The sequence below is a fragment of the Hirundo rustica genome, chromosome 3, assembly GCF_015227805.2.
Source record: "Hirundo rustica isolate bHirRus1 chromosome 3, bHirRus1.pri.v3, whole genome shotgun sequence".
Lineage (NCBI taxonomy): Eukaryota > Metazoa > Chordata > Aves > Passeriformes > Hirundinidae > Hirundo > Hirundo rustica.
In genome coordinates this window covers 83,884,336-83,910,626 of record NC_053452.1, presented here as the reverse complement: position 1 = coordinate 83,910,626, position 26,291 = coordinate 83,884,336, and the positions used below count along the sequence as shown (strand labels likewise).

The 26,291-nt window shown below is 34.3% G+C and overlaps 1 protein-coding gene across 1 annotated transcript in view; it reads left to right on the top strand.

Moving 5' to 3' along the window:
* The window catches only part of MEI4 (meiotic double-stranded break formation protein 4), a 61,219-nt gene that overhangs the window by 24,016 nt on the left and 10,912 nt on the right, over positions 1 to 26,291 (top strand). The window contains exon 4 of the mRNA XM_058419693.1: positions 2,299 to 2,430. Coding sequence (XP_058275676.1) covers positions 2,299 to 2,430 — 132 coding nt within the window. The remainder of the gene's footprint in view (positions 1 to 2,298; positions 2,431 to 26,291) is intronic.

The following is a 26,291-nucleotide window of genomic DNA, read 5'->3' as shown; positions in this document are numbered from 1 at the left end:
TGCTAGCATTAATAATAATTGCACAAAAAAATTTCATTGCTTCATTATCTGCCAAAAAATTATGTAAGCAAATAGAAGAGAGCTTAAACAAGAACAACAACATTCATGTTTTACTGTGACCTTTGGGAGAGGTTACCTTGAAAAACTGCTCTCGATTGCCTAGTTTGCTTGCTTGCCAAATGCAAATTAGCAAGTATACTCAGAGTTTTGCTCTGAAAATATAGAACTGTAATATTTGTATCCCACCTTAATTTATTAAAATAAATAAGAATGAATGGTAGCTTCACTGAAAAGTGTGCTATTTTTATGCATTTTTTTTAGACCATGAGTTGAAGCAATTGTACCCTTGGAAACATGGGTGCTGTCAGGGCAGAACTGTCCAGGTGTTGAAAACTTGTTTCTAGTAGATACTGTGGAAGACACTTTCAAAATTGTAGTTTCTACTTTATTTTTAGAAAGAGGAGTCATTGTTTTGTTTGGAAGGGTATATATTTCCAGTATGTGAAGGTCTTATTTTAGTTTACGTATCCTTGAAGCACAGGTAGGTGCATGCATTACATTAACTCTTTATATCATTTTCATTGTTCAGAAACCTGTTTTTATCACATCTTCATCCACCTTTAATATTTATAGACTCTTTGGTGTATATGTTGATGAATGATTTTTAATTACACAGGTTTTTGAAGCTGTATGCCTACAATTTTTGAATTCTTTTTAATTGGAGGAGTTTACTTTGTATCTCTGCATGCAGGTTTGATTCTAAACTTGAGACTTGTGTGTCTTTTGTAGATTTCTTTTGATACTCATTTTGAGATTGCACGCAGAAGTGAGATGTTCAAGGGCAAAGTTTTATTGAAGTTAGATTGTTCTGACTGTCTATAGGAGTCTCATGTTGGGCAGATGATAACTAAGCTGATCCAACTCTTCAGCTGGAAGAGGCTGCTAAGTCGGCATTGTATCAACTGCCGATCAGTCAAGCAAGAACTGTAAATGCAAAGCTGCCTAATTGATGAGTTTTACAGCAAAAGATTTCAGTCCACCCTGTTGTCTACTTACGTAGCCCAAAATTTGGTCAGTGATAATTTTGCAAGAGACAGTGTTGAAAACCATGTTAAAGCCGAGGTAAATGTTTCCCCTAAATAAAATCATGCTGACTGCTCCTGGAACACCTTCCTGCCTTTCGTGTGTTTGGAAAAGTTTTCCAGCAGGATTCATCCAATGCAAACTTGTAAATGGTGGGCAAGTATTTTTATTCATATATATGTGTATGTGTGTATATATATATTTATGTTTGCATGTGTATACACATGTGAGTTGGCTGGAGGTATAATCCAGATTGTTAATAGGATGCAGCAATGTGCTTTGAGTGGTTAAAACATCATAATTATTCTTAGGCATACAAATTTGTGTAAGAATATCCTTTTGTCAGTCAAAAATACTCATTTACAAAGAGTTGCTGAATATTAATGTTGTAGGGGGATATATACATTTATATAAAAATACAAGTTATAGTAATTGTATTTAATGTGTCTTACTTATTTTTTCCTTTGAAATAACTCCAGTATATATACATATAGAAAAATCTGGTGTATTTTGTAAAGCAGTATGCCTCATTACATAATAGCTATTTATTTCAATTTCAGGGAATAAAGAAAACAGTTTTGTTCTTTTTTTTTTAGTAGAAGAAACTGTGGCAAAAAATTACTAACATAATTCTCGTGTAAGTCTACATCACTACTCTTGTGGTTCAGGAGAAATTCATTGTTAAAGAACAATATGAAAGTGAATTGTTTGAATTTGAAAATACATACAGATATATAGTGTGTCTTCTAGCAGTTAGCATTTAATTAAGTTTTTTTCCTGATAACTATATTGAAAGAACACCCTAGTACAGCTCCCAGCCCACATGTTTGAATTTCAGAGAATTTGTTTATTCATTTGTCTAATTTCATTTGTGAAAAGTTAAACTGTATGTGCAGGGTAGTTGCCAATTTGCTATGGGAGGAGATGGGCATGATGGCATCTAATGCTGAAAACCAGTGTCCTGGGGAGTTCACCCTTTTGGAGAAGTTTGTTCACATGCGTTTCCTGTAGTATTAATCTTGTGAGGATGGATGTGGATTTCTCATTGATCTCATGTGTCTGTAATCAATAGAATTTTAAACTCTGAAATTTTGAATTGGACTTTTTTCTTTAACATTTTATGTTAAATCCCATTTCTACTTAAAGTAATTGTTTTGGATTAAAAAAGATTGAGATGCATTTTGAAAGACTAAATTTACAGTTATTTCTCTTTAGTTTCAGGCACTGCATTCTGTGTCACAAACTCTGGGTTTGCTTGGAAGGAACAATATACTAAGAAATTCTTTAATATCACTTCTCCTATCAGAAGTCCGTCAGTTTGCTGAGCAGTTGTTGCAGGCTCACCAGGTACTGTCATCTTTTCTTCTTGAGAAAGGCCAAAGAGTGGCATTGGGGAGTGTTTTGGCTGTATTTATTTGTTTCCTAAAATGTAAAAAAAAGCATAATTCTATAGGCTATTCAGATTAAAGAACCCAGAAAATGCTAGCAGCAACCTTAAACAGTAAATTCAAAAAGTGAGGGGGGGGGAAAAAAAAAAAAAAAATCCATATGGAAAGGTAAAATTATTAGTCTGGATAATAAATAGGCTGTATAGGTTTTTAGATCATACTATATAGTTTGCAAAATACTTGAAATAATGAGTTAGAAGACGTAGTGCAATGTATAAATTGTTGACAATACAGGAAATACAACTTTGTTATTCAGCTGAACATACAATAGAACTGTGATATTCTTTCTCTGGCTCATGTAAAACTGGAAAGTCAGATTTCAGAACTATTTCAGAATTAGATTTCATGTCTCACATTATTATTTCAAATTATTAATTTTCATGATGCAAAAGTTATCTAGCATATAATACTGTATTTAGTTTGTTACAATGAGTAGGAGGCAAAGAGCAGAATAGAATAGTCAGTAAAATTTATTCTTAAATTAAATTTTTTTCCAGTAAACTATAGAGGAAAAAGAGAGAGAGAACGGATGTTCCTTTAACATTTGAAAAAGAGATATATTAAATAAATAGAGGTTTCATAGGTTTTTCATGTATTTATATATGTTGGTATGTATTTAATGCAAAATGTTCAGCTTCACTTGGGATTGCAGCTTGATTTTACACTATCCTAAGAACTTTTTATTTGGTGGAAAATAAATTTATTGATACATATCAAAAACATTCACCATAGATTTATTTTGCAGCTGTCTAATTTAACAAAAGGCATAAGTGTTGCTCAAGCAGTCTCAACTTAATTCTTCTTCTTTCAAGGATATGATGTAGTAGTAATTTTGGACTGTTGGAGAGGGAGTATGTCATTGCCAACCCAAATTTTTAGTATGTTTGAATCATATTCTGAAAATGCCAGTTTTGAAGGAATTAGACAATGAGCTGTGTCTTATTTTAGGTCACTTAGCATACTAGATTTATTGCAACCAAAAGTCAACAGACTTTTAACAGTTGTAAGGATAGGGAACTGTGTAATTAAAGCAGTTGTTAATTTTTAACATAATTAAATCTCCCCTATTTAACAGAATTAGTCGTCTTTCTTTTCAGAGTTTTGCCAGTGGCAATGCAAAACCTTTCAGTGCTCCACAGAGATGTCAAGGTCATACTGAGTATTTTGCTTTACTGAGTTAGTTACTATGGAACTGCTTGACCTTGCCATGCTGTAATTATTTTTATTGCTTTCATATTTGGTGAAGCTTCATGAGCTGGGCATCTCTCAGTCTGTAGCTGACACTCTGTAGGACTTTGAAAAGCTGCAATACATGAAAGGAAAGTAACTGAAGTTCTGGTTTGCTTAGCTTGTGGTGAAGTCAGTGTTTTTAAAGTTTATTTGTCCAAATAGCTGTATTGTGTTCATTTACAAACCCTCATATATTCTGTGTGTGATAATATTCTGGAAATATATCACAATAGGACTCTGATTCTGATGGCCTGATTTATAGACCTGCTTCCAAATGTTTCTGAATTTGTGTTGCATGACTTCTGGTAAAAAGATTTAAAGTATTTTTTCTTGTTTAATAATCAAATCTAATGATACAATATCAGTTTGAAAGAAACAAAACACCAGCTTAAAAAAAAAAAACCAAAAAACACCCTCTTAATGAATACTTAAATTAGAGCTTGGAGAAAGATAATACTTCATATAATCAAACTTCATTAGCTGACAAGTATCCTAATTGTGTTTTGTTACTTAAGCAAAACCACTGTTAATTGCAAAGAGTATCTCTCATTTAAAACAATCAAATTAGAGATTCTGAATTTTAGTTATGATTGGAGGTGTGGAAATACATGAGGTTTCTTTTGCTTCGTTGTTAGTTTTATTGTTGGCAGATAGGAGAAATAAAGAATTATCTAAGGCATGTATCCAGGTTAGTTTGCAATTAACCTTTGAACATTTGATGGAAAACAGAAACTGAAAAAAATAGCTTATTCATCTAAGAAAATTTCTGGTTTATTTTTTCATAGTAATACTTTTTTTTTTAATTGAAGATGTTTTTCAACACTGACTTGGAATAAAAACAACATTCTTTTTAATTTTTCTGAATGAATCATCCAGATAGCTCAATATTTCTGTTTTAACTTCCTCATTAGGGCTTGAGCTAAGTTCCAAATAGTTTGTCAAATACATGAATTCAAGAATATGCAACTTTATATTCCATCACGTCTTCAGTAGGAAGTGTGCTCAGCTCAACCCCTTGCAGGTTTGTGTATACATCTTTGATAAATATTGAAAATATTTTACTTTAGAATTCTGACTGATTTTAGAGAGTTTGTAACTCTTGGAACAAGCTTATCAGTCTGTGACCCACAGTTGTAAAGCGCATCTGTGCCTATGCTTTACAAACTAAAAAATTAGATTTTCTATTGGAGAGTGTTTGTAATAAACTACATCAGAAAAGTACAGAGAATACTCTGAGTATTTTTATATTGTTTTCTAATTGGTTAAATCCTTTAATCTTACAATATGGCAAATTAGTGTCAAATACATGAATCATACTATTTTGTATATAATATTTCCGCATATTAATATGGAAGGTAAAGTAATTAAGAAGCTTATAAAACAGTGTAGTTATCCTGATTTTCCACGCTGTTGAGTTTTATGTTACTAAACTCTCAAATAAGTTAGTATTTGCTTTAATTTGTTTAAGTACTTCATCATGGGCTCAAAGTAAAGCTAATACTTAAGTTCTTTGCTGACACCAGTGTGCTGAATTCTAGGCAAAAGCATATTAATATAAACGCAGTTGGATCTTTTTTTCCTACAGATGTTGTATATGGACTTCTGAGTTTTATAGGTAATAGGAACCTTTCATGCTTCATAAATACAATTTATAAGAATACTGTAATTGAACCTTAACTTTCTATGAAATAGAAATTTTCTGATCCCCAAATGGATTCCTACTGCAGAACAGATAAAATTGTAAGATACTAAGATTTCAGATGTGGAAGATGGATTGTTTTTCAAATGTTGAGCTCTTCTTGCGATAGCAGATCTTCCTGTATGATGACTTTCAAAGACAAGAGAGCCAGAAGTAGAAAGGACACAGTGGTTTACTGGGTTTACTGCTCATTTCTAACCCGCCTTTGTTAATTCCAAGAATTCTGGAAAAGAAAGTTAGAAACCAGAAAATAGATTTTGAAATAGGAAAGAAAGACATACTATGAGGTTTTGGAAAGCTCTGTTATTTGGTAATTGCTTATGCATAGCTTGGGTAGCATTACTCAAGTTTTATATCACATTACTTTCTGTAATGTCTTTTTTTCTTTCGTTTTTACTTTTTTAAAAACTTTTAAATAGTTTTATCACAAAACCCATACACTGAATAGCTGTTTGTTTGGGATTTTGTAATCAAAACACCAGTTATATGAAATTCTCAGTATTATATGTAAAGCAGTAAGTCCAAATTCAGATGTGGGTGCCAACTTCTCGCCTGAAGTGAATGACACAGGATATAAAGGGTGTGATTAATCCTCTTTACTTTAGGTGTATGTAGTAGACCTTGCTGTCTGCTTCTTGTAAAAATCAAGTAAGCAGCTAAGGTTAACTAAAAATTTGCCAACATGAAGACAGATAGTCATGCATGACTTTGTTTGAATGTTGCATAAGTTCTTGATAATTGAGCTCGTTACAGCAAAACAGCTTTGACTCGAAAGAGCCAAAGGACTTAGACATAAGGTAGGATTTGTCTCATTTGAATTCAGATTTCTATGGTGTTTCCATCTGACTTTCTTACTTTAACTTCTCATTGTAGTCAACGGAAGGGAAAAGTAATTTCTTGTCCAACCTATGTTCTTGTACATAATTACACTAATTGGCCCTAGAGTTGTTTGCTTCTTTCTTCTGGCTACGAGAAAGGACAATTAAGTTGATAAACTGAAATGCAGATATTTATGTTGTAAAATTCCAGAGTTAAGGGATGAAAATCCCATAATATGTCTATGAAAATGTCTTTTTGGATGATCTAGGCAAGAGATGTTACTTGAAGGAAGACCTGATCCTGCAGAACATTGTAACAGGTAGTCATGCAAAGCATAATTCTGTCTGACAAACTTATGTATGTAAGACTATTAGGTGTTTGGAACAAGTTTTATTTTAGTTACTGTAATTAATAAGTTAACTCAGTTACCAGATATTCAAATTCTATTGGTGTCCACAAGAGGCTGGTGACTAATGATGATGGATTGTACAGGATATGTGGATTGGAGCTGCTTGTAAGATGCATTCAGCTATGGTGTGTCTGATGCATGTACCTCTAAACAGGAAGACCTGTAAAACCAGCGGTCTATGCAGGCAATGTATTAGGGCAGAAAAAGAACAAAGGGGAGCAAAGAAGTACTATGATTTTGAGTATTTCCTGAGATTTTCATTGTTATTCAGCACTGTGTAGCTAACAGTCATGTCACTGGAATGTCAAACTGCACTGGAACAGCTCTATATGGGAACAAGTAAAGGGTAGAAATATTCCTATGGCTGGAGAGCCTTTTTTTTTTTTTTTTTCCCTAGCTGGGCTGCAAATTTGAGAGACGTTATGAATGTCAAGCTGGAGTAGCTCAGTTGGTAATCAGTTCATCAGAGAAAATGGAGTTTTCATGTAGCTGGGTTCAGCTAGATGATCAAAAGGTTTAAAGTGCTGAGAACTGAGATATTAATGTCAGAGCTTGTCTTCATAAGCCTTTCTCCTTGTATCCATTCTGTATCCAATGATTGCTTTGGGCAGGTGTGGTAGGCACCACATGCTTTGGAATAAAGCTTTCTGATGTGATGTAGTGAATTCTTCAGAAAAGCTCCTCTTTCCCAGAGGCTTACTTCATTTATGCAGTATGTCTAATCTCTTCAAACGTAAATTCATATATGTTGCAATAAAGGTCTCTTATGGGTTAGAAAAAAAAGCTATACTACTTTTTCCCAACTATGGTAGAAGATGGCTAAAATAGTTAATAAGAAAAAAACTACTGAGAATATTATGCAGCTAGAGAAGCTAAATACCTTTTGTAGTTTACAGTTGTTTGAGGTACTAAAATGGCTATTGAGTATATTTGGCTTTTTGTAATTTCTAGTGTTGGCTTTTGCTGATGCATCAGATTAATAATACTTCACCTAGGTAAGAAAAAAGAGATTGGTGTTATGTAGACCTTATGAAAATAATTTAACTTGCATATGGACATCTGTTCATCCTTTTTAAGATGTCATTTCTTTCCTTGTTATGCTTGTAAGCAGAAATTGTAGCATGTTTCAAATTGTGAATTGTTAACGATGCTGCAAAATAGTGTTCTGAGTAAATGTAATGTAATTTTTATTCCATGCAACTGCTGATGCTACTGATAACAAAAGAAATAATGGATGGATAGAATAATTAGTGGATCTGCATTTTTTTCCTTATATACTTAGTGTGGAGATACGGATTTGGGAATAAGTAAATCTCTTCCCTGAAAGGCAGGAATGAAAGAACCAGTCAAGACTTGGTATATGACAAAAGAGTGCCATGCACCTTTGAAGTGTACACCTGCTTTTGCTGCATATGTCATCCCCTATTACAGATTAGATTTTAAGTTGCATACATGTTAGACAGAACTGGAAAATGACAAATGGTTCATGCGGTTTTCTCTTCCCTCTTATATTACCTTGAAATGATAGCATTTAGGAGAAAGGAGTTTAGAAGTGCTCCTACAGAACTAAAAGGTAGCAGGGCTTTGACTACACGTCGGTGCTGGGCAAAATTGAGGATGACATGTAATCAGAAAACCTCAGGTGTGTTTGGGAGCAGAAGCAGCAAATATCGATTACATGAGGAGAACTCTGTCAACTAGGGTATTATTACTCTTAATATTGGTGAGTCATGTCATTCATGGAAGCATAATACTGGAACAGGAAAAATGCTTCATTAAAGATACCAAAATATATCTCAAAAAGTTACTAAGTAATATTTCTGGAAATCTTCTTGTTTCAAACTGAGCAAAAAAATTCAAGCATAAAAAAACCCCAAAACTAAAAAATCCCAAAAGCCAAACCCCAAAATAACATGATTATAAATTAAATTAAATTACCTACTTGCATTTCTGATTCAGTTAAGCTTTCATCACACCTTTTTTTTTTTAACATGGGTTGATGCTGCTTTTGCTTCCTTATTCTCAGTGTCTTTTACTGTCGTTTTCCTAATGCTTTCTTTACAGCTCGTTTAGTTCTTTTGCGTGCCTGAAAGCAGAACATGAATAAGGACAAAGCAACAGATTTTTGTGGCATGTGTGGTAAACCTTCTAGTCAGGAAGAGCATTTGATTTTTACTTAAACCTGCATCTTCAAATAGATAGTTTTAATATTCCTGTTAAGCTCCTTTCCTTATTGAGCATTCCTGCTTATAGACAATGAATTGCAAAATGGAAGGATGTTACAGAAAATTGAGCATTGCTTCGTTAATGCTTTTCGGGTATTGCAGTTGTCTATGTGAATAGCATATATATATGTGCTCTTAAAAGTACAGTTTTCAGGAAAGGTAGCAGATTTTGTTACAGATTTACCTCTGGCTTTTGATTTTGGAGAATTGTTTAAAGTTTTCATTATGCATGCTTTTAACACAACTTCACTAAATGCTTTTTTGGGTTACATTTTAAATGCACAGTTCCTGTGTCAGTGGCTTTTCAGTCTATTTGCTTCTTTAGTATTCCACATCTTCATAAAATGGAAAAGTAAAGAGTTGTAGTCCTAGAATTTCTAACTGGGAATTGCTGATAAAATTTTTTTGTTTAAAGAGTAACTACAGCTTATAATTAAACTCTCTTTAAGACCTTAGGTAAATATAGTAAAATGTAAATGGAAACTATGGAACTATAGAGGATGCTGTAAAATCATAACTTCATCTTTCTTTCAGAACATTCTTTTTATTTTACAGGACACATCAATATCTTGGATTTCTTGGCTTTGCACACACTTGTCTCTCTAAACATGTGTGACAGATCTGTACATAATGACTTAGAATATCAACTTGCCCTATTGGAATCTCGTTTATTGGTTTCATTTGGTTTTGCTAAAAATACCTTTAAAGCTGTGTTTATCTACCTATAGAGCTTATGCATAGCCATCACTGTTTTAAAGACCAGGAAGATTAACTGATGTTTGTTTAGTGCTTTCTAAAATCTTCGAGTGCTGCTACCACAGCTGGAAGCAGCTTCTGTCCCAAGTTTGGCTCTGAAACAAGCAGAATTTGTCTCTCATAGATATAACTAATGCAGAAGTTATTAATAGAGTAGGTTTATATCTGGGATGAAAGGTATTAGCTGCACAGAGTTTGCTTTGTAGCTAAGATTGGAATTATGATTTGCATGGCTGAGACATGTGGAAGATGAAATCTGGTTCCGTAACATATTTTAAACTTAGTATATATATTTTGTGACAGCACTCTCCCTGGCTGGTTAAGGCTTGATCTGGGTGGCCAGCAAACCACTGTTGATTCTGTGCCATGAAGGGAAAGTAGGTTTCACAACTGGTGTCAGCAGCAACTCCTATTCATTGCTACATTGACAGCATTTCTGGTGTAGATATAATTTAGGGAGGTTGGTTGGGAGGAGCCAAAGCTGAACATCTTTATAGAAGGTATCAGAGATAGATTTAAGGTTGTTGTGCAGGGGACTTAGGAATCTGGGGCTTCCATTTTAAATAGGTACTGATGATGTAACCTCTGTCCACAACTAATTCAGTGTGGGTAATGTGTTGGTGATGCTAAGTGTCAGAGTAAGAGTGACCTTATTGGGACTCAGGGGCTTTGGAGATACGGGAATGGCATGCTGGACTAGTTTTGTGGTGAGGGAGAAAGAGAGCAGCAGCTGAGTCTGTTTTAACCTGCATGTTAATTAAATGAGTTGCTGGATTAGTGTCAGGCTTGGATGTCCAGAATTTGTGGAGCAGAGGAAGTTTTGCTGAAGTTGGAGGTGTTCTTGAAAGAGAAGCTGTTCTCAGGCAGGATATATGATTTATATGTCTTGATTAGATTAAGGATTAACACATTGCTGGTCACAGTCTTGAATTCGTATAAAATGCAAGGTAACTAGATACCTCTGCTGAGTTAGACCACAATTGTCAATGCACACTTGCACACATATATTGTTACAGAAGCATTTATGGCAGCACAATATGTATTGCATATCTTGTACAATTATTTCTTTTCTGCTGAAGTATACGTTTGAAATGCATGTAGCACCATCATTACAGAATTAAAAGTAGTTTTAGAAAATAACCTTGAATTGACTCCAGTTTAGCTTCCTGTTATATAAAAATGGATTCTTTTCACTTGATTCTAATAGCAATTCACATAGGTAGAAGTCAAATGCATAGAGCAGAAAAATGAGAAAAATAGAAGAAAAATATATGTGTACTTCTCCTTTCTCATAGACAATAGCATCCCAGGTTGCATGATTATAGTGCAGCCTTTGAAGATGTAGCTTGTATGTTCTGAATTTCCCGGCATCTGTCATTCGTGGAATTGAGTTGGCAAAGCCCAATTAAACCTCTGGGTGTATTGTCTTGAAACAAGATCATTTGGTCTCTATTTCATCTTTATAATTAATTCTTTCATTAAAAGTTAGTACTAGTGTCTCTTGAGTATTCAGATTATTAAACTTCTAGCTGAACTTGCAGTTTTCAAGAACTCTTTGTGGAGGCTTATCATTTAATCAAAGCTCTTCTACTAAGCCTAGCTACAACATTTAATACAGAACACTATGGTGAATTGTGCATGATAAATATGAGAGAATGGAGTAATAGAGTTAAAAGTTTAGTAATATTTCTGTTTATTGGAATAAATTATTAAAAAAAACCTTAGAGTAACTGCATAAGTTAACCATTTTGAGCTCTTCCTACATAATTTGATTATTTTAGCAATGATTCAGTCCTGTTGATTGACTTTAACAGAGTGAAGTCATTGAAGGATCATTGAAGTATGTAATGGAAAAGGTTGGAAATAACATTTGGAAATGATCTACTGAAAGCATTTTTTGTACTCCAGTTTGCGGCAACTCAGTATTTCTTTTGGCCAGTTTCTCCAGCCTTTTGAGTTCATTGTGAGTGGTAGCACAATCCTCTGGTTTGTCCATCCCTTCTGCTGTTGTATCATCTCTAAACCTGCTGTGTTTGATAAATTTTCTAGAAGTGAGATAATAGTTTCAAATTAGTTGAGTTCCTAAAAGAAAAGATGTAAAGACATCATATAGAGACAAGTCATTTTTCTGCCTACCAAGGAGTAATACTGTTCAGAAAAGCTTATTGGAGCTTCAGTAATGCTCTAGGGGTTGCAAACTAGTGAAGGTAATGATTTTCAGTTTATGGAAACATAATGTGAATATTGAGACATGCTCTGAAACTCCTAGTTTTTTCTCAAACATCCTGTAGAAAACCTGTCATATACCTAAGAAACCTGGAGGATAGCACATAACCCACTAAATTAGCCCTTAGCCTTCCAAGGCTGAAAGATATTTCAGAGGAAACTTGAATAACAGCTCAAACTACTTATATTTAAGTATGTTCCTTATCTTATCTTTTGTTATTTTTATATTATTTTAATGAAGGAAGCAGTTTCAAGGAAAGAACACATTAGCTTCATTAGCTTCTTTATCTGTTTAATTTAAAACTTGCCTGATTTTAAGAAGGGTCTTGAATAACTTAAGCAAGCTAGCAAAATTATTTTTCTAGAAACTGTAGTACTTGGATCTTGTAGGAGCTGTTTTGTTTTTCATCTGGATGTGCAGTTTAGTTGGGAACCATGCAGCTTCTGTGCTACGCTTGATGAACCTTTATTTGTGTCCACTCATGTCAGAGAACATACATTCTTTTTGCTTTTGGGACAGGTACAGTGCTGCTGTTTAGGCCATGCAGAGGGAACGGGTAAATGACTAAGGATTACTGAGAACTCAAATTACATCTAGAGCAGTGCTTGCCATGAGCAGGAGTCATCAACATGGGGATACTTCACTGTGATTAACCTCCCTTCTGTACCCATCTAGATATTCTCATGGTCTGCTACTATTGTGTTGCTGCTAGGTCTTTGATGTTCTCACACCTCCCTTCCAGCCGCCTAAACCCCATCACAATTACCTTCCTTTTACTTCTCAGACCTAATTCCATACCAAACCTTGTATGTCTTTCACAGACTGTTAGCTCCAGAGTAGCCAGGAGAAGGTAACACCAGAAGTCTGGGGCTGAAGAGGGCAAGGCACTTTTAAGCTTGAAAACTCTTTCTCACTGAAAATAAGAAGTAATTCTAGATGATTGGTATGTTTTTCTCAAAAGTAAATGGTGTATAATTCCAGCTGGTATTTCCAATATTGATAGCAAAATTAGACTAGTGGGTTGTGCTTCTGTCAGATAAATGCTGTATTGTTGAAAGACATTATTTTACCATCTGCTGAAAACAGAATAAATTTTCAGGTACAATGTGAAAAGAATACCTTTCTCTCTCAGAAGCAAGACAAAAGAATCAATTCTCACACAGTAAAATTAGCCTGCACTGTAGATGGGGTAAATGATTGTGTTTTCTATCATAAGAGCTTTTTGTTCAGTTTGTAAATTTTGGAAAATGTTTACCATTCAGACTGAAACTTTTTTTTTTCTGTAGATTTCTTTCTCAGGTCATTTTTGTATGTGAAGAGGATGATTTAAGTGTCCACAGTTTTCACAGAAGCCAGCATGGGCTTTGCTTTGAATTTATGCATTTCTGTGTAATGGCAGGCATTGTAAAATAATGTCCTGGACAGCCAAGAATGGATTAGCAGCTACAGTGAAAAGATTCTTTCTTAAAAGTAGGAAAGCATTACCTCACATAAAAGCATTTGTGAAGTTAAAGTAGTATTTGTGGTATGTGTGGGATTATAGTCATGATTGTCATTAAAAAAAAGAAAGTATTACTTCTGTATTCAGAGAGACACTCAATACTACACTTTTCAAGGCCGTGCATATAACAAGAACAGAAAAAATACTGAAGAATATTTCTTCTGATTGACCAGCATCCATTCTCTGTAGTAACAGAAACAAGAACCCGTTTCAAAAAGAAAAATAAACCAAAAACCCAAATCACAGCCAAACACCTGTAGGCATAAAAGAAACAAATTAGGCTTGTAGTGTCATTATATGGATTTAAAATTGCCATTCCTAGTAAATGCAGGGAGCTAGTAGTACATTAAGAAACTATATAAAATAAATAAGAACATTATTTGCAATATTAAAGGACATAGTCTGAATCATAGACTTTAATTTCCTCAATGTTTCAGAATTCTGTGGTGAATGCTTTGGACAACCTTTGGAATGTATCCCACTAGTTTATCCTGCATGGTGGTTGCTCGAGAACTGCTCAACTCCACTTAGCTTGGAAGAGGAATCTACTTAAATTCGAGTGTCTGAATTTAATTAATGAGAAGTTCGTACCTATGTTTTTGTAATGTAGGCGCCAATTCCAGTCTGTGGGTTATTTAAGATACAGTCTTCCATGGCCATAGGTTCTTTAAAATGAATTATCATGCAAAAGACAGCCCTTTCTAAACTGTACCCATCTGTTTCTCTAGAGTGTAGATACCACTGTAGAAAAAGTAGAGGAAGTTAACTTTCAGGGAAAGCATAAAGCTGCTCAGATTCCCCTCTTCCATGATTTAAGATTAACAAAAAGTCATTCTGTTCCCCTAATGACTTTAGAGAGTCACATGGGAATTAAACTGCTTACAGAATTATCTTTTTTTACGGAATAGTATTTTGTTATTTGCTATACAGCATTACTAATCACCTTTAAAGTGTAACTTTTGAAATAATGGAAAAAATATTAATATATTTCTCAAAATTCGTCTGTTTTCTTCAGATAATGTTGCTAAATAGGCCAAGCAGTAAAAGGTGCTTTATGTTGAGGACTGTGAAATCTTGCCCAATATTCATTTTAATTGTAATGTAATATTCATTATAATTGTGCTAGTATATAACTAGGCAACATATGATATATGAGAAAGAGTTGATCAAAATGTCAAAAACAAATCAAGATTACTAAAAAAAAAATTATTGGTTAGTTTGTGTCTTTGGTTTGTTTTTAAAATTTTGCCTCTGTTTAAAAATGCAGTAAATCATAGAATAGTTCATTTCCATCTTTTATAGGTAATCTTCATGGGATTCTCTGTGGGTATGTTTGATGTGTTTAGAGATATTGTTGACAAAATATCAGTTTCCATAAAATAATCTGGAAAAAGAGAGGACTGAGGGGGAAGATAAGTTATAATTGTCTCCCAGAAAATGAAAAATTGTTATACAAAGAGTAATCCTCGTGTACTGGAGTGAACAAGAAGAAACATACTTGGTGATTAAGGTTAGATGTCAAACTTACTGAGGTTCTGAAATACATTCATAATGAGCATCTTTTGGATGTGACATAACTATACTTGAACCTACCTCAGGGTGAGGGGTGGGGTTAAACACTTTCAGCCATATATCTGAACTGCTAAACTCCTGTTTATATTAATAAACATGGTCAAAATCTTCACAAAAGGGAAAAGGAGGTAAAACTACACTGCAGATTTCCCCTGGTTCTGAGCTCTAGAAGAAACTGAAATAGCATTCTAAGAGTGTGAATGTTAGTTTTGAGGAGATTGGTATAATAAGGATGTAATAATGCTAGTAGGTGAGGAAGGAGGCTTTACAGAAAATTTACAAAATTTGACTAATTTTAGAAAATTACTAACACATCCCACAGTCAGGATTTCAAATTGCAGGAGGTTAAAACTCTCTTCTTCAGGCAGTAATAAAAATTCAGGATGTGGATGCCTGTCCTGGCAGGCATGTTAAACAGGTAATTTTGCGAAGTGACTGGTTTGCATTACAGGAAGCCTTTTGGGGATTTTATATTTGGAGTCCTGTGAATTCTGTGTTTCTCAGATTACTTCTGATGCCCCTGCTTATATTCAGTATTCACTGTAACACCTGTGTTTAATATATCTCTAAATATGGAGGAAGTGGTAATCTTAAGAGAGGGCTTGGAAACTGGGGCAAAAAAGTAGCTGAAGACTGGACTGCACCACTGATCGAGACCTTTAGAGAGTTGTGCACAGTTACGCCTAAGGATCTGAGTAATGAATAGATTACAACTGTGTTTATTTCAATAGTGTTTCAAAGAATATGAACTGTTCTGGGTTGTTTTATGCTAATGACCAAAATAAATAATACTCAAGAACCTTTTTTCTCATTTTTGAATATGTCTATTTATAATAAGATCTTCTCTTCAAAATGTATTTTACCATACATTTCAGAACCTACTTTTTAACTTCCTTGCAAAATATTTTAAATTTGTTTGAAAGTTAAATTATATTATTGATTCATGAATTCTGAGGTCAGAAGGAGTCATTTAGTCCAAACACCTTTCTACACAGAGCAATAGACTTTTCCAGATGCTGAATTTAAGAATGTGTTATAAATACATCAAATCTGAAAGCTGTTATTGATTCTGTTCATTGTTTACAATTATTGTTCTCCTCATTCTTTAATAATAACTTAAGAGTTTTCGCTTTATCTATCTGAATTTTATTGCCTAAAATTAAGTAACAGCTAATAAAAAACAAAGCAAAACCCAACAAAGATCCTTGATCAAGATAGAATATGCTGAAATAGTATTACAGCTGCATAAAGTTATATAGGGCTATATATAAAATATAATTGTATAGTAAGGTAAATCATGAGTGAAGTGTAAGCAGTTGTCCAACAAAGTTTATGTTGAATCAACTCGAATGAGTAGTATTGACTAGAAATTGTTTTGGTTTGTTATGTATTATCTATTTGTTAAAATAATTATTTGAGGGAGAAATCCATCTGTGGGAAACTAATTTTTTTTTTCCTAGAATTCATGGTCTAATAGTAATTATGAATGCTACTAAATTCAAAATGTGAAGACCAGATCCACAGCTGCTTGCAATCACTGGAGGACTCTATTTTTTTCATTTAAATTACATTAAACATTTGGATTTATTCTATGATAACATTATATAGTTACTGAGTTTGGGTACGCTTGAAATAATAGAATTAACTTAGAATTAATATTTAAGACAAGAATTAAGAATTTGTTTATGGTAAGTATAACTGAGATTCCTTTTCTTCTATTTAGAATCTATATAGAATCCTTCTATATAGAAGGATTTTTTCTTTTTTTGTTGTTTATGAAACAAATTCTTACCTAATGCTACCTGTACTTATCAGTGATGGTTGTCTACTCTACCTGATGCTCTGAAACACAATTCTCTCCTCTGTCTCCTCATTCACAAAGTGTACCACATTTAGCCAACCTGAAGTATTCTATTTGTATTCAAACTTCTTTTGTTATGATTCCTGTAAGAAATACAGTAATATGTATTCAGTATCAAACACAAATGTCTCATTTAAAGAGAAAAGAAATCTCAATACTACTTTATGATTGTTTTCATGCCATCCACATTTTCCTTCTCTTACTGCTCTTGTTTGAACAGTTTTAAACTGCAGTGTAAGATATTCGAAGAAGAAATTAAGTTGAGATTTTAAGGGGCTATCAGGATACAAAGAAAAAGGTATTTGATATTGCTCCAGCAATTCACTGGAGCAACTTAACACTGTTTGAATGGGGAAGAATTTTTTTTGTTTGTTTTAACCCAACCCCCAGAAAGATATATCCAGAATAAGACATACTAAACACAGAAGAGTTCATAGGACAGTTTCCACGGCGAAGCTATTCCTTCTGTGATGAGGGAAGTAACTGGGAGGGCATGTGACCCTGGTAGCCCATCAGTCTCCAGTCCTGTGGGACAGCACCCCGGAGAGCTGCTGCCAAACCAGAAGGCAGCAGTTCTCCCTTTAGAGCCAAAGGATCATCTGCTGACTTGGCTCCCTGGCACATCTTTTCGTCCTCCTGAACTGCTTCCTGATTGATTCTCCTGCCTGAAAAGTGAAGACAGAGGAACCAGTGCAGGGCATTTTAAATATCTTTTCTGACATCTTTAAAGACACTTTACTGTGACACTTGCAGGTAGGAGAAATTCTGTCAGAAAAGCAGCATGCAATATTGCTTTTATTTCTACATACAGCACCACCCCCTCTTCAGCCAAAAGATCTCAATTTTTTGCTGCTTGTATTTTCTTTAAAGATGCATTCCTCATGACCACTTTTTCTTCAACTGAGCAGTTCAGTGTTAGGAAAGAGTGTGACTATTCTTCTACCTTAATCAGTATTCATCTGCAGATTTCAATTCTCTGTGAGCAACTGAATGCAGTTCATGTGTGCAGAAATTATGGTTCCCAATGAATATCTGCACATACAGGAATTGAAATAAAATATAAACATGGCAAATTTTGTTGTAATCTGTGCCCAAAGTACCTTTTTTTTTTTTTTTTTTTTTTAATTGCAATTGACTCAGCAGGAGACAGACTTCTGGAATTTCACTGACAAGGATAACATGCCTGTAGCCATTTGATCAGTAATATCTTACTTGTAAATTACCTCCCTATTCTAAATTCCATATTCCAAAGAAGACTTTAAAAAAATAATAAAAAATATCTAAAGCCAAGAGTCTAAAATACCAGCTTATTCCTAAGGAACCTGTTTCTCCAGTCGGAATTTAAAAGACACAGGATTTTCAGTCAAATATATCATGTGAAATACAAAGACTTTTATAAATTTTGTTGCTGTCAGTGTAGTTATGAAACTAAGTTGACAGTGCAGCCTGTGGATTTTTTATGGATTTAATTATGTTGAAATTGAGGCATATTGATTTAAATGCCCTTATGGTATATCGAGGGTCTGCAGGAGCAGCAATGGACAATTCTCTGATCCAATGATAATTGTATCTAGCATTGGCAAAAGATTTTTTTCTCCCAAGGTCTGAATAGTTAAGTAAAAGCATTTGCATGTAGAGAAACAAATTCAGAACTCCAGTTTCAGTTGACATATTTCCAACAAGACCTTCAGGGCTTTGTTACTATAGGGAAATATTAGCAGGTAATGTGAAATTCAGTAAGTGCGCATCTGTCTGCTAAGCTAATAAATAAAACATAGATGGGTTGTATTAGTTGCCAATTGTATCCAGGAGCATAGGCAGTGAACTGTGATGCTTGATACTTAAAATAAATTGTCATCTTACAAATACTGTTTGAGAAATAATTATGGTCCCTGAAATGATTAGCCATAATAATAAATTTCATTTTTCCATTTCTTCATGCTATTTTAAAATTAATTAACTATGTGGAAGTAAAATTATGTTTTTGTAATTTAATCAAATACCTGTTAGTGCCGAAAACTTTCTGAGGTTGAAGAAAGGTCTGCTTCCTTTGATATTCTTTATTTGCAGTCCAAACCATGAAATACTATGTTTGTATTGAACATGACGCTTTTTACACTAGAAAATTTTGTATTTTCATAAAATTCAGTGTGAACGTGGAGCCAGAATAGTGCTAAAGTCAATTCTGTACTAAAGTCAAATAACTGTACTAGAATAAAAAGAATTCTCTAGCAAACAGGCCCCACTGCCTTTTTGGCAAATGCATTATTCTGTTGAAACACATCTTCCAAGCAGTGATCTAGGATTAATATACAAGTTTGATGTTCTAATGTGGGTTTTGACATATATTCATTGTGTGAAATACTGCAAAGGTGTTGTGGGATGAATTTGAGAGCATCTCCTAATGAAGTCTTGGGTTGTTGCAGATGACTTTTCATATGCCCAGTTTTTTAGTTCCATCAACGCTATTATAAGGAATAGAAATATCCTTTTCTTCCACTTCAGGATTGGAGTAGAAACCATTCTGGACTATATCTGGTTTGGCTTTTTTTCATAACTACTTATTTTCTTACTTACATTTAGTAGGGTATCTTTCTTTTTATCTGTGGCTTTACTTTTACTTGTGACATCTTTTAAAGTTATTTTGGGGGGGGGGGGGGAGTGGGGGGGAGCGTTGTTTTAGTTTCACTTTTACATGAGTGTACTTTTTCATTTCCAGTGTTGGTACTTGGAAAATTCAACTGTAATACCAGCAACTTACACAGAAAAACAGCAACTTCTGTAGTTTGTCATCTTTAAAATAAAGTTATGTGTATTTCTCAAAGAAATTAACTTTCTGGGAACTTCAGATCAAGCAGTGTGGTCTTTGTGGTCCTTTCTTGACTTAAAAATCAGGCCATGTAAAAACTTCATAATACATTATTTAATACTTTCATATTCTTTCATTAAGAACTTGGATATATTTTTTAATAGAGGTAGAATTACTTCTCTGGTTTGTTTTTGCATTTCTTTACTGTAAGAACTTTAAGTAAAAATATTTGTTCGGAAAAAATAAATTTGTTAGTTTAGTTTGGATTTACCTACTCTTTCCAACCCTTGAAGGGCAGTTGTGCTGTAGAAATACCAATGAATGGATATAAATTTCAAATTAGGAAGGTTATATCTTATGTCATAAGATATGACTACAGCAAAAAGAAAGCCTTTGAAATTGATTTCTAAGTAAGCAAGGATTTTTTTTTTCTTTTTTTAATTAATATTCTATAGACTTTGTAAAAGTTCAGCCTTCTGCAGTCTGATTCATACACAAAAATAGAAACAATAACACATGTCACACACTTAAGGAAATGATACACATAATACACAACCAAGCTCTGTCTAAATTCTGAGTGACTGATTTCATACCACCTCTCCACTGTTTGGCTTTTTGCTCTCAGCCAGTTTTTGCTGTCTTTCTCAAATGTTTTTGCAACTCTGTCAGCTTTGGGTTATTAATAATTTTTCTCTACTATTTCACTATACAGTTGGCTTTAAGACTGTTGATTTTTCTGGTTTTAGAACTTCATACTTTTGATTGACTAGTTTTGGAAGCTAAACTGCTATTCATCTAATTTTTAGTAAATATTCATATCTGTGTCTTGATTTAAAAAACCCAACAGGTTTTCTTTGTACTGTTAGTTAAAGAAAAGGCTGCATCTTAGATTTTGTTCTGTGCAGCTCACCTGCAGGATTGCATTTTACAAACCTTAAGTGGTTTCCATAGTGAAGCACCTAAACCATTTATTTCAAGTTGGAAATGGGAAGGAGATTTGTATATGTCCTTTTAAATCAAGTCAGTAAATAAAAGTGCTCCTGATGTCTCATTTTCTTACAAAGAATTACTTTTTTTGTGAAGAGATGAATTTGTACAGCCTGTTGCTGACTTAGCCTAACAGATTGTGCTGTTCTTTACAGCTTACTATATTCTTTACCATACCACTTGACATACCATTTACATAATATGCACATTTGGTAAATAAGAACAGTAAAACCAATCTGGGAATTAACAAGAAAAATACTTGTGTCACCTTCCATAGCACTTGGACAACATGAAAGGCTTAGCAGCACAGGATGTCTCCTGTTAAGACACATTGCATTTTCCCAGCGTCCTGATCCCAGCCACGACAGGATTAATTTTTGCAGTAGCCAGGAGGGGGCATGGACAGGAGCAGGATGTTATTCTGTGCCACCTCACCCAATTGACAGGGGCAAGAGGAAGGGAAGGGTGTCTCTTCTAAGGAGAAAGAGGTTCCTTCCATATTGCCATGGGGTGGGGAGGGAGCAGCCAGGTGGTGTTTCTGTGTGACTCATTCCCCTCTTTCTTGTACACTCTGTCATTAGTATTGTTGCTGTTACTGTTCATTTTCTTATCTACTTGCTATTTCTCGTAAATTACTCTATCTTGACCCATGAGCTTTAGCTTTTGTACCTCCAGTTCTCCTCTCCAGCCTTCTGAAGGGAGGGGAGCAAGCAAGTGGCAGCATGGTTTCAGTGGGAGCAATAAATTGGAGAATACCATTCCTAAAGCAGGACACCCAATCTTGCTATCTCACGGTTTCTCACCAAAACTATCCTTAAGGATTGTGTTATGCTAATTTTCTTATCAATCATTTGTATTTGTATTGCATTTCCTCCTCTTTCATTTGTCTTTGAACCATGTTAACATCCAGAGTTCATTCTTCAAAGAGATTATTAATTTGCATTAGTCTCTTAATCATCTGTGTCAGTAGGCTCTAATTATGTTACTATTGTGCTGTATCTTTCTAAAACAATTTTGAGCTTTGATTGTCTTTGCAGTGAATACGGCAGTTACTGGAGTAATCAGTGTACATGAATTAGTTAACTTTTTTTAAAAAAACAAATTCCAAATAAATACTTTCAGACATGCACAAAGTCAAAATAAATCTAAAAACGTTCCTGTGTTCTTGCAAAATTATTCCCACCACTCAATGACTGTCTTCTCAAATGCTTTTAATATAAATGGAAGGAGAGCATTTCAAAACATGAGTATTATAAAAGCAGTAGAATGGCAATTACAGTCTGTGTAGAATACTAATGTGCTACTTAGTGTGAAGCAGGCCTGTGTTACAAGTTCAATTTATAGGTGAGCCAATGTAGATTGTTTTCAATATGAAATATGACAGGCAATGATATTAATAAAAACTTGTTGCACATATTGCTGTCACTTAATATGCAATTAAGCACAGTTTTAAATCTTAAGATAAATCATACTGCATGTGAGAGCAGCAAATTAAAAACCACTCCAAGTATTTTGTCATTATTCTTTCATCAATTAAGGTAGCAAGGTGGTGCTAGCTATTGTAAATTTAAATTTTGAAGATTGTGGTTACTGTAATTTTTATTCATTAATGTAATGAGTGATTATTTTGTTTAACCCTCAAGAGTTAGTTCTTTAATGTCATTAACCAAGTACAGAAAATGGGGTTTTAGCTATTGTTTCAATGCAGAGCAGCTGTTCTGAAATATTTATTAAAATTGTAAGGGAAACAAAGATATAAATGTTGAGTGGCAGCAAAATTGGTCATGTGATAATGTCAGAAAATACATAACATACTAGAGAGAGTTTTGGATAAACACAAGATATTTAGAGACATGTAAAAGAGACCTTTAAAAGCCTTGATTCTGAGAGAACAATAGATTATGATTTAAAGAGCAAACAAATGAGAGTTACAACAGAAGTATATAAACCAATGTATGATAGAAAGAAGAGAAATTGAGTATTTTTTCCTGCCTTAATCATTGTGCAAGGACTAAATTGAAATTTGAAGGTAAGAAAAATCCTTGCATCTAAGAGACACTTTGTTCAAAGATAGTATCTAGTATATTTTCTTTCCTGATCTTCAGATCCTGCACAAGAATGTTTTAGCTACATTCTCTGTGTGAATATTCCATAAAAGTTTTTGTCATATGAACTAATTCTCTGTAGTCTTTCTTCCTTCTCTAATTCATCTTTTATCTTTGGGCTGTTGATACCACTGCAGATTTGCTTCTCTCTAAGGCACAATTTTCAGCCAATATTTGGTGCTTCTCTGAGAATCCACATCTAATGGATCATAAAGGGTGAATAAGAAGAGTAAGTTCTGAAAGTACTGAGATTCTAATGTAGATCTTGTTCTCAGAAACTGTCAGAGGATGCTGCAATTTAAAAAGGGAGTCCTAAATGTGCTAAAGAATTTAAAAACTGGATTTTTTTTTTTTTCCCTGTTTTCTGTACAAATGTGGTGAGAAAATGTAGTTTAAGAGGAATGTTCTTTTGGCTGGCTGAATCTCCCAATTCTTACAGTCCTGCTAATCGCTGAATATAGTTTACCTTTTTTGCTGTTGTGCACTTTTGCTTGACAAAAGGGCAGTGTCTTAAGTCAGGCAGTATGAATTTAATATTCAGACAAAGCAGTGAGGTGAAAGATTTTTGTCCCAAATGATGGTATCCAACTGATGAGTGAAGGCAGAAAGCTGACTTTTCAGGCTTTACTACCTTTTTTCAGTGTTGAGTAAAAAATTCACGAAGCTTTGCACAATTTTTGCTGTTAATAAGAACTTTGTCATTCACCTCCAATGAAGCCGAAGAAAGGCAGCAAAAGGCATTGACTTTATCCAGAAGGAAGTCTTCAGTCTCATGTTTCAATACCAGCAGGAGATGCATATACTGTGTCTGGCATCACATTCATTATTGTCATTTAAGATCATGGTATATCAGAAGACCTACCTTTGGAATTGCTTGAATTCTTTCAGACAGCCTCAGGCTAGACCAGCTGGCTTGGGGATTTGGTAGTATTTCGAAGCTCCTATCTCTTCAGACTTGTTATGCTCCTCATGGTGTCGCAACTGACTTGCTTTTGTGAGTTCTGACTTCCCACAAGCATGGGATTCTGCCTCCTTCATTTTTTCAGTTGAGAGCGCAGAAGAAGCAACACAAATCCTTCTAGAAAATTAGTTGTCATCCTCATGAAAGTCATGAGGAGGTATTGTACTGTTCAGTATGTGTATACTCTGTATGCTTCTGGGATGAGCCTACATGTTTTTTCCCAGGTTGATCCCTCAGGTCTTTCAGCCTGGCATTCATTCTGGTTTCATCATAAGAATACTGTACATCCATGTCTAGAGTGCTTCCTTCGGCACCAGATGTTGGCCAGAATATCTCTCTGTTACCAAGGCTATTTTAAATCTGGGAAAGTAATAAAAATCTCCAGTTTCAACCTATGTAATTAATAGATAAATTAAGCTAAAATAAAGCAAAGCTGACAGAAAACCCCAAACCAAGCAACCAACCAACCAAAACCAAAAAACATCGGCATAGGTTGATTTTCTTTTAATTTCATTTAAAATGGTGAAGGAGGTTTGTTGGTACTTCTGTGGCTGCATGGGAACAAGTGGATTATAAATGTGAATAAAAGTTCTAGGCATAAGACCAGAAGTGTGACATTGGAATTGGGAAGAAGTTGGCCTGATTTGCATCATTAGCTTCTCTCGCTAGTTATTAAGGTATTTATGCAAATTTAAAGTTCTGCCTGAACTGCCATCCCTCACCAGTGTTTTTGTAACTCTCACCAAGAGTTTTTCTTCCAAGGTTTATTCATTCATCATATGGATGTTATAGGCAGCAGTGGCTGCATTGATATTCCCTGTCAAGAAAGGTGTTGTACAGTTTTCATAAGGAGTACCTTCAACTTTGAGTCTCTATGCTTACCTAGAAAAATGCTTTTCCCTATAGTCATCTACCTGTGGGTAACTTCATTCTTTCAAATGATAGAGTAGATGAGGTGTTTCTTTTCAATGAAGATTTTAGAACCATATTAAGATCCCTTGCCTTAATGGCAATTACTTTTCAGAGGAATCCACTTCTGTGGATCATACTTAGTAAGGCTGTACTTCTTCACTGTTCCCCATGTACAGCCAGAGTTGGGTCCACTGAAATAATGGCGTTCGCATCATCCGTATGATGGCCTAATTTGAGAAAAGTTCTGTGAGATACCTCCTCTCATAATCTAGTAGACCCAAGAGGCTTAATTCATTCCTCTTATTATTTATTACTTTTTTCAATTTTGACTATAATCCCTTCTTTTAAGAATTGCATTTACTCTATATCTTTGTCTGTACATTTGTATTATCACAGCCAGAAGTGGTTCCATATAATTTTCCATATTGTCACTTGGAACTGCTGTTAACTTTGCCCCTTTCAAGGAATGGTGCTCATGAAGATCTTTCACAACAGGTTAATTTTTCTTCTGATCCTAAAAACAAGTGCAAGTTCATATAAATAGAAAGACATTTCTTCAGTTAAGATTTTTGCCTTTTTTTTTTTTTTTTTTTAAATAAAAGACAGTGGAATTTAAATTAAGATACTAAGTTCCTTCATCTGCATATGAGTATTTGAATTTATAACTTTGATACAATCTCAGACATTCAAAAAATGGGTTAGAAAAAAATACCCCAAATGGATTTCTTCTTGTTGCTAAGTCCTGTGTCACTTGGGGACAGAGGAGTTTCGGAACAAATGATAGGTCATATTTTATTCTGAAAAGAGATTACAGCAGTTGAGAAAGTTTCATAAGAAAGGAAAGTAACAGAGTAGTAATGCTTCAGTGTTGACCTTGCTGAACACTAGACTAAGATCCCACTGAGGGAACAATAGGTGCAAGGAGCCTAATTAACCCTTTAAAGTGAAGAAAGTCAAAGTCTTTACATTCCTATTGTCAAGAGGATTGAGAAGCAAAAAGAACATTTAATGAGCCTTAGTTCTATATGGTGATAATCCTATATCCTCCCTCTCCAGTAGAGAATATAAAATACAGAGTATTAAGGAAGAGAGATGGTACTGGGACAAAACCAAATGAGAAATTTTTACGTTTCAGACTGGAAAGCTTAAAAGCTTTACTAAATAAATAACTATGTGCCCATATGGCATAGAAGAACCTTAATTCAATTTAAATGAATTAAATTCGGTAGCAGAAACAGTTGGAGCATGAGTTCCCTATTGGTTAATTCACTGTCATTGGGGAATTTTGAAGGAATGTATTGCATAGCTACCTTAGAGCCATAAAAATGTAGCAGTGTTCTCTTTCTTATTTTTTCACTCTTCAAATTACTGTATTATCCCAGAAGTTTTCCCTGTGCATACATATTCTCCACAAAAGCATAACCACAAGAATAGTGACTTTTTTTTTTTTTTTTTAATAAAACAAGTTTGAGCATTAAAATAGGAGGGTTGCTTTATACTGCAGCAGATGTCTTTCACTCATTTGTAATGTTACAATTGCTATGTCAGATAGTCCAGACCTTCTAAAATCTAGAAATTTTCTAGGGGTCGGTTACAGCTTACCAAAGATGATCTATGTACCTCAGTTCTGATAGGATTTGATTTTGTTTCTTCTCTCCTCTTTCAATGAGTCAGTCTCTAATGATTT